This window comes from Octopus bimaculoides, chromosome 19 (assembly GCF_046866305.1).
Source record: "Octopus bimaculoides isolate indiv1 chromosome 19, ASM4686630v1, whole genome shotgun sequence".
Lineage (NCBI taxonomy): Eukaryota > Metazoa > Mollusca > Cephalopoda > Octopoda > Octopodidae > Octopus > Octopus bimaculoides.
Window position 1 is genome coordinate 27,525,093 of NC_142946.1, and position 14,544 is coordinate 27,539,636.

Here is a 14,544-nt window from a genome sequence, read left to right on the forward strand (position 1 = left end):
ACATGGCTTGTACAGCTCTTACCAACCACCCATCTATCCCCAGTTTCCACATTGACTAGCAGATAAGGGATCGGGGGACCCTGTCAAAGTCAACAAAAGTCAAGTACAGAGGTTTATTTTTGGCTAGATATTTCTCTTGTATTTGCCTTACCAGAAATATAGCATGTGGTGCTCCTCCCTGGCACAAAACCAAACTGCATCTCACCTAGGCTAACTCTCTCCCTAATTAGTTGGGCTATGACCTTCTCTGTAACTTTCATCACCTGATCCAATAATTTGATACTCCTATAGTTATTTCTCTCTAATGCATCACCTTTACCCTTGTAGCAGTTGACTATGGTGCTGCTACACCAGTCATTGGGTATGACTCCTCCTTGAACTACCTGATTTATGATATGGGTTATGAGACCATAACCCACACCGCCCGATATTTTAAGCATCTCAGTGGTGTTTCCTGATGGGCCAGGTGCTTTCCCTGTCTTCATATCCTTAATTGCTTTATCTACCAGGGCACTGTCGATTAGGGTAGCAGGTCCCTCAATTAGGTCAACCTTTGGCAGACTCTCCTCCCATTCATTCAGCAATCTTTCATAATGACATTTCCAAGCCTCTTTCTTTACAGAATCATTAAACAGAAGGACACCATCATCCATGCAGACACATTTCTTTCCTATGACATCATGATTTTCTCTCACACACTGTCTTGGAATCCGAAATACTTCAGAAATTTGGTCCTCACGTTGCTGAACATTGGCAAACTTCTTTTCTGCTACTCCCTTGGCTATATATATCTGTCTCCTAGTGTCTGTTTTGGCTATCTGATACATTCTCCTGCTACCCCCACTTTTCCAGGCTTTCCAAGCCTGTTTCTTTGCTCTAATAGCCCTGTCTACAGTATTGTTCCACTACCATGTTACCCTAGGTCTGGAAGAGACTTTGCACTAGCCACAGATTTGGTCTGTGGCACTCAGCAAGCTGTCTCGCAGGAATTCCCAGCTGCCTTCTATGTCACAGGACTGTAGCTCCTGCTCCCTATCATCAAATTTCTTGGTAAGGATATCCCTAAATCTCTGACCATATGAAGGGTTCTTAAGCTTCCAAGTCCTTCTTTTCCAGATTGGTCTGCTTTTTGGCATCCTTCTGGCCTCGAGTCTAAAGTCACTAATAACTAATCTATGCTGGGGAGTACATTCTTCACTAGGAAGCGTCTTTGCATTTAAGAGCAACCATGTATCCCTCTGTCTGATGAGAATGAAATCAATCTGGTTAGCAGAGTCACTTGATTGATAGGCTATCAAGTGGCTAGTTGGCTTCCTGTAGTTGGTGTTGCAGATCAATAGGTTATTTGCATCACAGAACTCTAGGAGCCAAGTTCCCTCTTAATTTCTGGTACCAACTCCATGGCCTCCTTGTACACAAAGGAAGATACCAGGTTTCTCTCCAATGTGCTCATTAAAATCTCCAGCCACAAAGATGAGATCATTCTCACTCGTGTTTGAGGTAGCCTGCAGAATATCATAAAAGTGACCCTTCTGTTCATTTGGTAGGCCTGCTTGTGGGGCATAAGCAGAGGTAATTGTAGCTATACCATTCTGCAAGACTAGCTTGAGTTTAAGTACTCTATCGCACACCTTCACTACCTCTATGACCTTATCCGCCCATTTCTCTGCAAGAAGTATACCCACACCCACTATTCCATCACTATTACCTTCCCAGAAGAGTTTATGCCTATGTGCTTTGCCTGTGAGGGCTCTGGCTGAAGCTCCTCTCCACCAAACCTCTTGTATGCAACACACATCAACATGTCTCCATTCAAGCATCTCTACAATCTCACTAGACCTACCTTTCAATGTGCCTACATTTACAGTGCCAACTCTGAAAACTGGGAAAGAGATATGGGAGGTAATACAGGAAGGAGAGATGTTATTCAGCATCTGAAAAGGAGGTTCCCATGGTCATTTGGTAACAGACATCATTATATATATATATATATATATATATATATATATATAGTTTTAGGGAAAAGAACCAAGGTTCATGAACTCATCAATGAAAATCCACTGTCATATATAGAAAAATTAATAATTAAAAGCACAATAAATGAGTATAATATAATACGAAGTAAATATAAGATAAAGATAATAAAATGATTACACGTGTTTCATAACTAATTTTCAAATAAAAAGGAAATTTAAATCGATTAAAATCAATTAAAATTATCGAAAATAAATTCTATTCAAAAATACAGCTAATAGTCAGGTCTAAATACAACAATAATAAGAAGAAATAAATGTATATATCAACCAACAATAAGTACCAAATGAATTTATATAAAATACTTATTTTATAAAGATAGAAAAATATTACTAAAAATATCAAAATAATAAACATTCCATAATCATCCCTACATCCATTATAATATATGCTAACATGTATATTATATACAAAAACCAGCTTACATAAATTATTATTGTTTTAAATACAATTTGAACGAAGTTTAAGGTTAAAATAATAATAAAGATAATATTAGTACATATTTAACCGGTGTAATAGTTAAAGCTAGACTATTTAAGACTAAAAACATTTATTTAATTATCATTAAAAATCAATTGAATAATAGAAAAATACAAGAATACTTATTTCTACAAACGTAGAAATAAAAATAAAAAGATGAATGAAAAAATTATGAATGAAAAAATTAAGAATGAAAAAAATTATTATGAATGAAAGATTAAACTTTATATAGCCTAAGTTTTAATTTAAAAAATCGTTTAGCAAAGTAAAAACAGTACTTATCCATATTTTTTCGTAATTCAAACTGAAACTTAGATGTTAACTAATACCTATAGCATTTCTTAGCAAGAGGTCGTGCAAAAATACTACGTTAAAATAAAGAATAGAATATGAAAACATGAATGAAAGAATAATACTTAAAATAATGAATGAAATATTTAAACTTTATATAACTAACAACATAAAAAAACCACAGCTATCTTATAAAACATATTAATGAATTTTAAATTCTAATATATAATAAATTAATAAGACTAAGAGTCGTAAATTAGATAAGCTAAAATACTACTATTGATTTAATCTTATAAAATCTGTCAAGAAATTGGAATGCTTCAGAAATAGATCTATTTCTCAGAGCTTGGTTGGTAGCCAAGAATGATCCTGCCAACAACATTATCACTGCAGCCCTAAAAAGTACAGGATTCAGCAGCTCTGTGGAACAAACAGAGAAGAAGAAAAGTGAATTCATTTGTTCCTATGCACTCATCAGATCACATCTACAGAAGCTGGATACCATGTTTAAAAATGGTGAATCCTCAGGTAAAATATCTTATACACAGAACAGTTCCAACACTGAACCCTCGAGTAGACGACCCAATAAGTAAAGCACTGAAAAGGACACCATGAACAAGGATATCCAAGTTCATGGAGATAGAAGAATTGAAAAAGAAACACAAAAACCTCCATGAAAAGCAGCCCCAACACCACCTCCCAAAACAATGAGAAAAGTAAAGGAACTGTGAAGCCTGTTGAAAGAGAAGCCAGTATCAAGTAAAGAAACAAATAGAAGAGAAATAGATATAGAAATAAAGATGTTACATGAAGCACGTACCATTTGTAAATTTCATATTAAAGACATCTGCTGGCATGGTGAGATGGGGATAAACTGTCACTTTGCACATCCAAAGTTCAAACAGAATAATACACAAGGCAAAACACACCTCCAACAAGAGAGGACAAAACCATGCTCAGAGGAACTCTTACCACACTACAGACCAAAAAACTGTGTGGATGCAGTGCAAGCTGCAACTATCAAGCAACAAAATTTTTTAGGTATGACAAAAGATGGTGCAGCAGCTGGCATGGTTGCAAACATAACTAAGCCATGCACACCCACATACAAAACCACCACAAATAACAGACCCAGGATGGCCACCATTGCTGCAAAAGCAGCAATCACACAATTCTTTTAATAAATATTAGTGGCCTCCTACAAAGCAACAGCAATCAAAAAGTTGCATACCCAAGGGATCTTTCTGCATGCAATCAAGCAATATGCATTGCACTTACAGAGACACATCTCTCTGCAGATATAAATGACGCAGAGATACACATACCAATGTATGTGGTGTTCCATGCAGACAGAAGGGAAAGAACTCAGGGTGGAGTTGCATTGTACATCTGTGAAGATATCACACCACTAACCCTGTTGTCACACCACTAACCCTGTTGTCACACTCAAACTCAGTCTGTGACACACTCATAGTGTATTTAATGCAATCTGATGTGATAATATACACACTGTATCACTCACCTAATGCCTCAAGTCATGATGGTAAATTTGAGGGAAAGTCTTACAATGATAAAAGAAGTGCTAACAAACTGGATCAAGATGTTAATATACTTCTGATGGATGATTTCAACTTCCCCAACATCAAATGGCCCAAAGGCCACATAATCTCAGGAATGACATGCAAAGAGTGTAACCAAACAAAATCTCAACTTGACCTCACAAAAATGTTGTTCATGAAACAAACAATACTCTCCCCAACCAGGAATCATGATATAGATCTCTGTTTCACCAACAATGTCATATCCACAACATGAAGATAACACCAACAATCTTCTCACACTACAACATGGTAGAACTGACAATGTATGGTCCAAAACCAATTAATGATGTAATGTTATTACCAGTTCAAATATTCTTGTGGCAGATTCAAACTCATAGGCAAACCATTCACCTTGGAGAAAATTTCTTGCTATAGCCAAATGGTGTAAATACACCTAAATCAGCTCACAGTGCTACTTATCCAGGCTGTGAGATACAAGCATTTTGGAGTGGCTGTCTACTCTTCAGTCACAGAAACCAGACAGGGGCACTGCAAGCTGATAAGAGAGATTGTTTCTCTTATGCTATTCCAGTCATCATATGATGAGTAGTAGCACTAATTATCAGCTCACCGTATACAAATTACGGGGTGGGAGCACTATGCATTGATGTGTATAAATGCAATGTTATTACCAGTTCAAATATGCTTGTGGCAGATTCGAACTCATAGGCAAGCCATTCACTGTGTTTTGTCATGGAGAAAATTTCCTGCCCACTGATTAGCACTACCTCTCACACACACACACACACACACACACACAGAAAAAGTATGTGATAGTAAAAGATATTACTCAAAGTTATTTAAGAAGGAGAGAGAGAGGTATTGTAAATGAACAGAAAATTAATAGAAAAGTATGAAAGATATTCTTCAATGAAGAATTTGAGAAGAAATTTTATTTATTTTGAAAAATGTGTCAGAAGAAATTTTCAATAAAGAAATTTAGTTTTAACAAAAATAATTCTTTAAAGTGTTTTTTGAAGATTTTCTTTAGCTGATTCATCTTGATTTGATTGGTAGAAACTTACAGATGCATCATGAAAATTTACAACCATAACAGTTATATTGTCTAAAGAACCTCTGTAATAAGCCTGTAAGACTAAGCTTTTGGCTCCATAATGTGGCTCAGAGAGTCTTTCCTGAATATAATTCACAGCTTCTTCATTACTAAAACAGTCCCAAAGACCATCTGTGGCTAAAATTATAAACTTTGGTTGTATCACATTCAGGTCAAATATGTAAATATCAGGTTCTGCAATGAGATATTTTTTTTCTTTGAGAGGATAATCTCCCAGGGCTCTTGAAGTTGCTAGAACACCTACAACTCGCCAAACTCCATTAAAAGTGATATAGCCTCCAGCTTCTTTGATACGTGATCTTTCTTTCAGCTAAAAAAATAAATAAAAAAAATAAAATTCTTTGAAAAAAATACTAAATGAAAATTTACAAATCTTTATACATATACAGCAATAGTTGTTAAAGGCACACAAAACCTTATTAGCATTTAAATCTTTTGTATACAATTAAATAATTGATAGATATAACATTAACTACTTGTTGACATCTTTTTAATTTTCTGAAATGGTAACAGTTCATAGGTGCAGGAGGGGCTGTATGGTAAGTAGCTTGCTTACCAACAACATGGTTCCAGGTTCAGTCCCGCTGTGTGGCACCTTGGGCAAGTGTCTTCTACTATAGCCTCGTGCCGACCAAAGCCTTCTGAGTGGATTTGGTAGACAGCAACTGAAAGAAGCCCATCGTATATATGTGTGTGTGTGTGTGTGTGTGTGTGCGTGCGTGCGCCAGACACACTCACTTGACATCGTTTGACAACCAATGTTAGTGTGTTTATGTCCCTGTAACTTAGCAGTTCATCAACAGAGACTGATAGAATGAGTACTAGGCTTACAAAGAATGAGTCCTAGGGTCAATTTGTTTGACTAAAGGTGGTGCTCCAGTATGGCTGCAGTCAAATGACAGAAACAAGTAAAGAAGAATAAAGTTTATCAACAGAGAAACTCTTAATGTTGTGCAAAAGATATACTTTCATTAACAACTCTGTTGCAAAAATAATTTCAACCAGTCTGTTAGAACATAGTTGATTTAGTAAATTAATTCCAGTAGCTTGTAGTCTATTGCTCTTCATAAACTTTAAACAACAAGTCAAATGTGAAGTATTAAAATGGAGAGATTGATAGAAAGAGAAAGATAATCAGATTAAAAGTAAGGGAAAAAAGAACACCATTACCATGATGGAAGATAGGAGTTCCAGTTCCAGACAAGGCAGGTGTAAAGAAACATTGAGGTTTGTAGTTAGCCTTTTCATTTTTTTTGCACTCAACAAATGTTTTAACAACTGAGATATGTTGGGGATTGGCTAACCTCTTATACCCAATTTTTCTCTCAAAACATGAACGCTTTTATATACAAGCACACTGACAATACACATCTAGCAGTGTATGCTGGTTTCATTTCTTTCAAGCCTTTGCATGTCCTTTGCTGTCGCAGCCCACATTTGGCTACTATGTAGCTGTTTGTACATAAGTATCATACAGCAGCCTTTTACTCTGAGGGAGAGACCTTTTGTTACCAACAAAGGTAATAGGTCTTTGAACTTTTCCCAGCAAGTTCTTATTCTAACAACTACACTTTCAGAGCATCCTCCTCTGCTGCTAATCATGTCACCTGGGTAATGAAAACTATCTACTATTTCTAAGGATACCCTTGGACATTTGAAGAAATGTATTTCCTGTATATTCTTAGTGCTTATTATACCTGCACATTTGCCACACACAAAGACTACTTTCTCTGTTAACCCTCCTGTGATTCCATTGTACTTCTAAGGTTCTTTGATTCCAGTCCTTACTTCCACACCTGAAATTTCCTCTGCAGAAATTCAGCTATAAGAACAAGGTCATCGGCATAGAGGAGCTGCTATGAGCAACTGGTCTCAAATTCCTCTAAAAGACTATGATAAACAAGAAAGGGCTGAGAACCAGTCTTTGGTGAACTCTTACCTGCACATTAAATTTGTTGCTATGCTCACTGCTGACTTCTACCTTATTAATAGCATCACTGTACATGGCTTGGATGGTTCTCACTAACCACTCATCTACCCTTAACTTACATATCAGCTACCAGATGAGGGAGCAAGGAACCCTGTCAAAAGCTTTCACCATGTTGACAAATGCCAAGTGTAACAGATTATATTTTACTCCACAATATATGACCACTCTGCTTGCTTTACCAGTGGTTAACATATCTTGCATAGAAAATTGAAATAAAAAGTAGAAAGAAATATAAATTAAGTTAAATAAACTCTTCTAGCTCACTTTAAGCATCAAATTTGCAAATTCCTGTGAAGTAGTTTCCAAGATTTTTAGAAGCAAAGTTAGACAATGGAGGAAGCTAAGAAATTTATATAAATAAAATTATATTTTTACAAACATCTACGAACAAGAGGAACTATGTACATTAATTACATTTTGACAGGTATTTGTCCTCATCTTGTTCATTGTTAACACAATGTTTCAGCTGATATACCCTCCAGCCTTCATCAGGTGTCTTGGGGAAATTTCGAACCTGGGTTCTCATTCCTAAGGTATTTTTTGATGTTGTTATATTATTATAATAATATTATTCTAATAATATAACTCGAACTCGGAGTCTTGGGGTTAGTAGCCCATGCTCTTAACCACTATGCCATATGCCCGTGGGTCCACCATAGGTCAAAGATTTATTGAAAATAGTGAACTGAAATTAGATGATGCAATACAAGCACTAGCATTAGAAGAGGCTTGAATGAATGCTAATCCCTACAATTCATAATCAGCACATATTTTGCTAATATAGTATCAGAGCCTTTATAATATAATGTAGTTCTAATGATTCTCTTCCTCTGATTGTTATTAGAAAGAGCTATAAATACATTCTTTTTTTGAAGTGGTAAGATCCATAAAATAGAATTTTTCTGCCAAAGAATCACCATCATTTTTGTGAGGTTAAAAATGGTCACTACTCAAAGGTATTTCAATCTAATGACAATGATGATGATCAGTCATCAAATGCCATTTTTACATCTATAACTGTTTCAGATTCCAGTAAAAATTATTACAACAATTTAAAATTTTCTGTACTTCCTGAATGATTATTCACATTCTTTTTATCATCAATATAAAATTGCATATTGAATCTATCTCTGAGAAGCATTTACCTCACCATGCCAGGAACTTCTGTCTCAATTAGCTAGCTTTGGTATGTCCCTCAATTTTATGTTGTGTTTTTGCTAATATCAATATAGTTGAGTGGTTTTTGTCTTTTAATAGGGTGTAGGAATCTTCCAAATATAACACCTAATATAGCCTGGTGTTCAGCACAATAGCAGTGGCCAACCAAGTCTACTTTGCATTGAGCAACAGTAGTAGAGATGGGAATAAATGTATCCATAACTCGCTTCATTGGTCTTGTACTAGCACCACAAGATGCTTTGAGCCTCCACAAGAAGCCTGGTATGCATACCATCAAGGTATATCTTGAAGCTCTGTCTTTAAAGTCCAAGTTTTGGCTCCATAGAGGAACATGTCCTGGACACATGCCTAGAAGAAGGCCAGTCTTTGACTTTGAAATACTTGTTTGCCAGATGTTTTGAAGCTTACTACATGCACTTTGAGCCTGTCCCTTGCATGTCAAAAAAGTCTTTCTTACTGTTAGCAGCATACTGACCTCTTTGAGTCATGTACGCAGTTTCCTTTGCAGTGAGAAACATTGACTTTGGTTGCAGCATTCTCAGAGGTTGTTACAATAGTAATAGCTCTGACAATATCATCTGTGATATCGTAGTCCAACAGGATATGTAACCTTACCCTTCTTTTGACTCTTTCAAATGTCTTGGAGAAATCCCCAAATGCAGTTGATGCCTTTTGCTTAGAAGAGATTTTTTCAAGGACAAGGATATGTGGTGTTGTGTTGATTTCCCTTGGTGGAAACTAATTTGGTCCCTCATAAAATGATGAGATTGATATGAGAGATTCTTCTATTAAGTAGTAAGAGTTGTAGATTTTTTAGTTTAGATGAGAAAGTGTAATTCTTCTGTAGTTCTGTGGCTGATAAAGATCATCTTTCTTAAAATGAACTGCACCCAAATAAACTATTGGGTAAATTTGAATGTCAGTCTACCTAAATTCTTAATCCAATTTTTGACTTTTTGTTTCAGTGCACAGAGCTCTATGTCACTCTTTCAAAGATTTTGCAACAACAGTTCCAACATTAAGAGTCAATTCAATGGTTAACAGAATGCCAAAGTCAAATCTACTATTAGTATTAAGAAAAGGGCTAAGAATGGAGAATAACTAGCAATAAATCTCATGTAACTTAACAGTATTTCAAAATAGAGGAGTTAAAAAATTATCTTACTTGTTGTGGTTTATGGTCAACAGTGAGTGGCAATGTATTGCCATCCTTATCACACATGACACCTCGAGAATCACCAACATTTGCAACAGTTAGAATGCCATTTTTTAAGACAGCCACCAATGCAGTTGAACCTAAAATTGTGAAAATAAAAGTTTTAAATCAAATAAATGTTACTAATATTTAATCACAGTCATGTGTGTTTAAAAAGCAATTACAGCATGAAGATAATAGAACAATGATTAGAGGAAATTCATAGTTGCAACACATATATCTTACATATAGTAAAACAAATGAGTCCTGTCAGTCACACTTGGGGGAAAGAAGAGTAAACAACAAACAGAGTGGGAGTGTGTGACAATCAAAGGCAGTAAAACATGCAAACAACCTTCAAAGATTTTGCCCTGAAAGATGCTGGCATTTTACTCAAAATAAAACAGCAAATTTTTTTGTAAATTATATTTACTTTATCAGTTTCACAAACACACACAAATATCTATATGAAATTAAATATTAAACACTTTTGTTTTCAAAATATTATTGTTTACTTAACACACACACATATATATATATATATATATATATATATATATATATAGATGTATGTGAACAAGAATATATGTATGTAAGTACAAACACTCTTTTATTTTAGTCCATTTTCCTTTTCTGATACAAGCCCTTATTTCCTTTTCCAAGTAAAGGATACCATATTTTACTGATTTCATCAATCTAGAAAAAGGAAACAAATGTGTATGCGTGCACACATTCACACATGCATATACACATATATATGTATGCACATGCATAGATGCATATAAATATGTGATGCCAAGATACAAGTGTGTATGTATATATATATATATATACTGAGAGAGAGAGATATGCTAATGTATATATATATGGATCAAAACTGTTTGGCACTTAAAGTTTCAAAGCATGATGCTTATCCTCAGCCATTGGAAATTTGAATGAGAAATCGTTTGAAGAAAGTCAGATGTTATTACTAGTAGATGGGCTGTGTTTGGTCGAGAAAGGTCATGCAGTGTCACAGTTTGATGTTGATATTTCAGTGACAACAATTACTTGGAAAATACTGTATGGACAGGAAATCGACCGTGTGGTGGACAGGAAATTGGTCACATGGTTGGAAGGGAAGTAGGAAGGGGTGGTGTGACAATATATCTATAGTTATAACAATGCACACATATGCGCAGATATGAATGTGTGTGTGTATTTGTACATGTGTATATAAGATTGTATGGATGTGCGGGTGTGTGTATATGCATGCACACATATGCATGTGTTTGTGTGGATGTACAACTGTCATCATCATCATCGTTGTTTAATGTCCGCTTTCCATGCTAGCATGGGTTGGACGATTTGACTGAAGACTGGTGAACCAGGTGGCTACACCAGGCTCCAATCTGATTTGGCAGAGTTTCTACAGCTGGATGCCCTTCCTAACGCCCACCACTCCAAGGGTGTAGTGGGTGCTTTTACGTGCCACCGGCACAAAGGCCAGTCAGAAGGTACTGGCAACGGCCACACTCGAAATTGTTTATTTTATATACCACCTGCACAGGAGCCAGTCCAGCGGTACTGGCAAGGAACTCGCTCAAATGTCTTTTCATGTGCCAGGAAGGCGACGTTGGTAACGATCACGCTCAAATGGTGCGATTTACGTGCCACCGGCATGGAAGCCAGACAGCTGGTGCTCTGGCAACGATCACGCTCGGACGGTGGTCTTAGTGATCTACTGGTACAGATACCATCACGATTTCGCTTTCGCTTGCCCCAACAGGTCTTCGCAAGCCGACTGAAGCTTTGTGATTGAATTGGGTAGGTGGAAGTTACTGCCGCATGTGTATATGTCTGTGTATGTACTTGTGCCTCTCCGAAAGAGAGAGAGGGAACTGTATACGTATATATATGTGCATGCGTATGTGTGTGTGTGTGTGTGTGTGTGTGTGTGCGCATAGGTGTACATGCACACACATACATAAATATATATATCATTGCTATATGTTAAACTGTCGTATGTCCAAATTTGACCAAATGCGTTTTTTTCCATATTTAATTTTGCTTGCAATAGCTGGTTCTTACGGTCAAACTATCGTATCGCCAGCTGCTTCAGATGAAAATTGTCAAAGTGTAGAACAACGGTCTAGCATTTTTCAAAAGTCTAGTAAGTCTCACATGTGACAGTTTTGCAAAAATATTTCCAACTGGAAATATATATGCATGGAGTTACAATTTTATGCACCCAACAAAGTATTATTGTTAAGCTAAAACTATTCTTAATGTAAAAAAAAATGGAATGGTGAAACTATTTTTTCGTTTTCTGAAAAAGCAACATTTTGAACTTATGGTACTTTTGCATAATAGCAATGATATATGTAAATATATATATACACATGCACATATATATACATATGAGTGTATGCATATATGTGTGTGTATATACATGTACACACATGTGCACTCATACATATGAGCACATGTATATGCATACTAGTGTATATGTTTGTGTATGCATACTGGTGTGCATATGTATACCCGTATGTTTGTACACTTGTGCATGCATTTGTATTTATGTGTATGTACACACACACACACATATATATATGCACACAGGGTACACTTGTATATCCACTCACGCGTGCGTGCATATATATACTTGTGTGGCTGGGCATGTACAAGGAGTGAGAATATGTGTGTGGAGAGGCATGAACAAGAATTGGGGATTGGTGATTGGCGGCCCTGCACATGGGGGTTGGTTAGTGATACTAATCTTGGTGCAGGCAGTGCAAGGGAGCAGCTGGTGCTAAGGTGGTATATCCAGGTTGTTGGTGGCCAGTGGCTTGAAATTTACCAGTAGAGCATACCTCTGGTAACAGCAATAGGAGTGATCATACTTCTCGTTGACGAATATTGTGGGTTGGTAGAGGATTGCAGTTTTTTTTGCAGAGGCAAAGCTGGCAATTAGGGACACTGGGTGAATATGGTGGTGTCCTATCAACAATAGTGCACTTGATGCTGGATGTTTCATCTTGGTGGTCATGGAGTCTCCAGAGAAAGGGAGACAGGGAAGTAGGGTTCTCTTTATCCCTGAATCTGAATGAGTGCATGTGCTGGGAGTATCAATACGTAAGTATATATGTTACATTACACTCTCTGAGTGGTTGGCGTTAGGAAGGGCATCCAGCTGTAGAAACTCTGCCAAATTAGATTGGAGCCTGGTGTTGCCATCCGGTTTCACCAGTCCTCAGTCAAATCGTCCAACCCATGCTAGCATGGAAAGCGGACGTTAAACGATGATGATGATGATGATGATGATGATATGTATGTATAAAGTTGTCCAGAAAGTTCTGAGCATTTTTCAATATGCAAAAAGAGATATAAATAATTGACCTTTCAATAAATTTTATTCAATGAAATAATTTCCATTATTATTAATGACCTTTGCCCATCTATCAGGCAATTTAAATATTCTATCAATGTAAAATCTGACTAGTTTTGAAAAAAAAAAGTCATCTAGATGCATTTTGACTCCATCTAAATTGTTAAATGTTTTTCCTAGCAATGAGTTCTGTAGAGACAAAAACAAGTGGTAGTCAGAGAAAATGGCAGATGGTGTAAGAGATCCCAGTCAAATTCGTGTAATTTTGTTCAGACAGCCAAATATACATGTGATCGGGTATTGTCATTTTAGAACACTACCTCTTTCCTGTTGACAATCTCCAGCCTCAATTCTTTGATTTTTTGGTTCAAATTAGCCAGTTGATGACAGTACACATCAGAATTAATGGTCTGGTTTAGTGAAAGAAGCAGCCTTTATGATCCCACCAAACATAAAGCATAGCTGTTTTGGCATGGATATTCATCTTTGATTGCTGTTTTGGGAGATCCTAATGTAAACTCCTGGATCTTTTCCACACCACGTTTTTGCACACAATCCATTTTTCATCTCCAGTTACAAGGTGTTTCAAAAAAGCATGCTTTCATTCCATTTCAAAAAGCATATCACAAACAGAAAACTGGTTCTAGCAATTCTTTTCTGAGAGTTTGTGAGGGACACATACCTTATAGTAAGAAATGTATCCTAGTTTCACTAGGTGTTCATGAGCCATACTTTTAGAAACTTCCAACTCCTCTACAAGTTCTCTAGTTGTGATATTTAAGTTCTCTTTGATTTTTGTCTTCAAAATATCTTCATCCAATTTTGAAAGTTTTCCACTGCAACTGTCATCTTCCAAGCTAAACCCAGTTTTAAATTTTGCACACCACTTTCAAACAGTTGATTCACTTACAGCATCATCACCATAAACTTCACTAATGCTTTTGCAAGTCTTTGCAGCATTTTCTCCTTTTTTAAAAAAGAAAAGCATAACAACACAAATATGAAATTTTTGGTTATCCATTTCAAATGTTAATAAAGGGTAACTGGAATGAAAGATAAATCTATTTTTAGTCAGGAGCAAAGAAGAGACACCCAACCACTTGAAGCAATACCAAAGTTTTAACTGTGTTATGTTTCAAGTGTGTCCAATGAAGCATTAAAAGTTTTACCTTAAAAATACTCAGAACTTTGCGGACAACCTAATATATATGTGTATATATATATATATATATATATATATATATATATATATATATATATATATATATATATATATATACAGTATAATATAAGGAAAAATGAAGGGTTTGAACACGGAAAAATAAATCAATT

At 36.0% G+C, this 14,544-nt stretch overlaps 1 protein-coding gene across 1 annotated transcript; it reads right to left on the reverse strand.

Moving 5' to 3' along the window:
- Positions 1-5,258: 5,258 nt before the first annotated feature.
- LOC106878821 (protein phosphatase 1L) lies at positions 5,259-14,180 on the reverse strand. The gene is made up of 3 exons (XM_089366665.1): positions 13,895-14,180; positions 9,816-9,946; positions 5,259-5,791 (listed from the first exon to the last, which is right to left on the reverse strand). The coding sequence occupies exons 2-3, from the start codon at positions 9,870-9,872 to the stop codon at positions 5,369-5,371; spliced, it is 480 nt and encodes a 159-aa protein (XP_089222791.1). The 5' UTR covers positions 9,873-9,946; positions 13,895-14,180; the 3' UTR covers positions 5,259-5,368.
- Between the last annotated feature and the right edge of the window lie 364 nt (positions 14,181-14,544).

Excerpts from the sequence above, each read along its gene's own strand:
- LOC106878821 (XM_089366665.1), bottom strand. The coding sequence starts at position 9,872 with ATGTGTGATAAGGATGGCAATACATTGCCACTCACTGTTGACCATAAA. Across the intron at positions 5,792-9,815 it reads TTGACCATAAACCACAACAA|CTGAAAGAAAGATCACGTAT; the intron begins GTAAGATAATTT and ends TTATTTTTTTAG.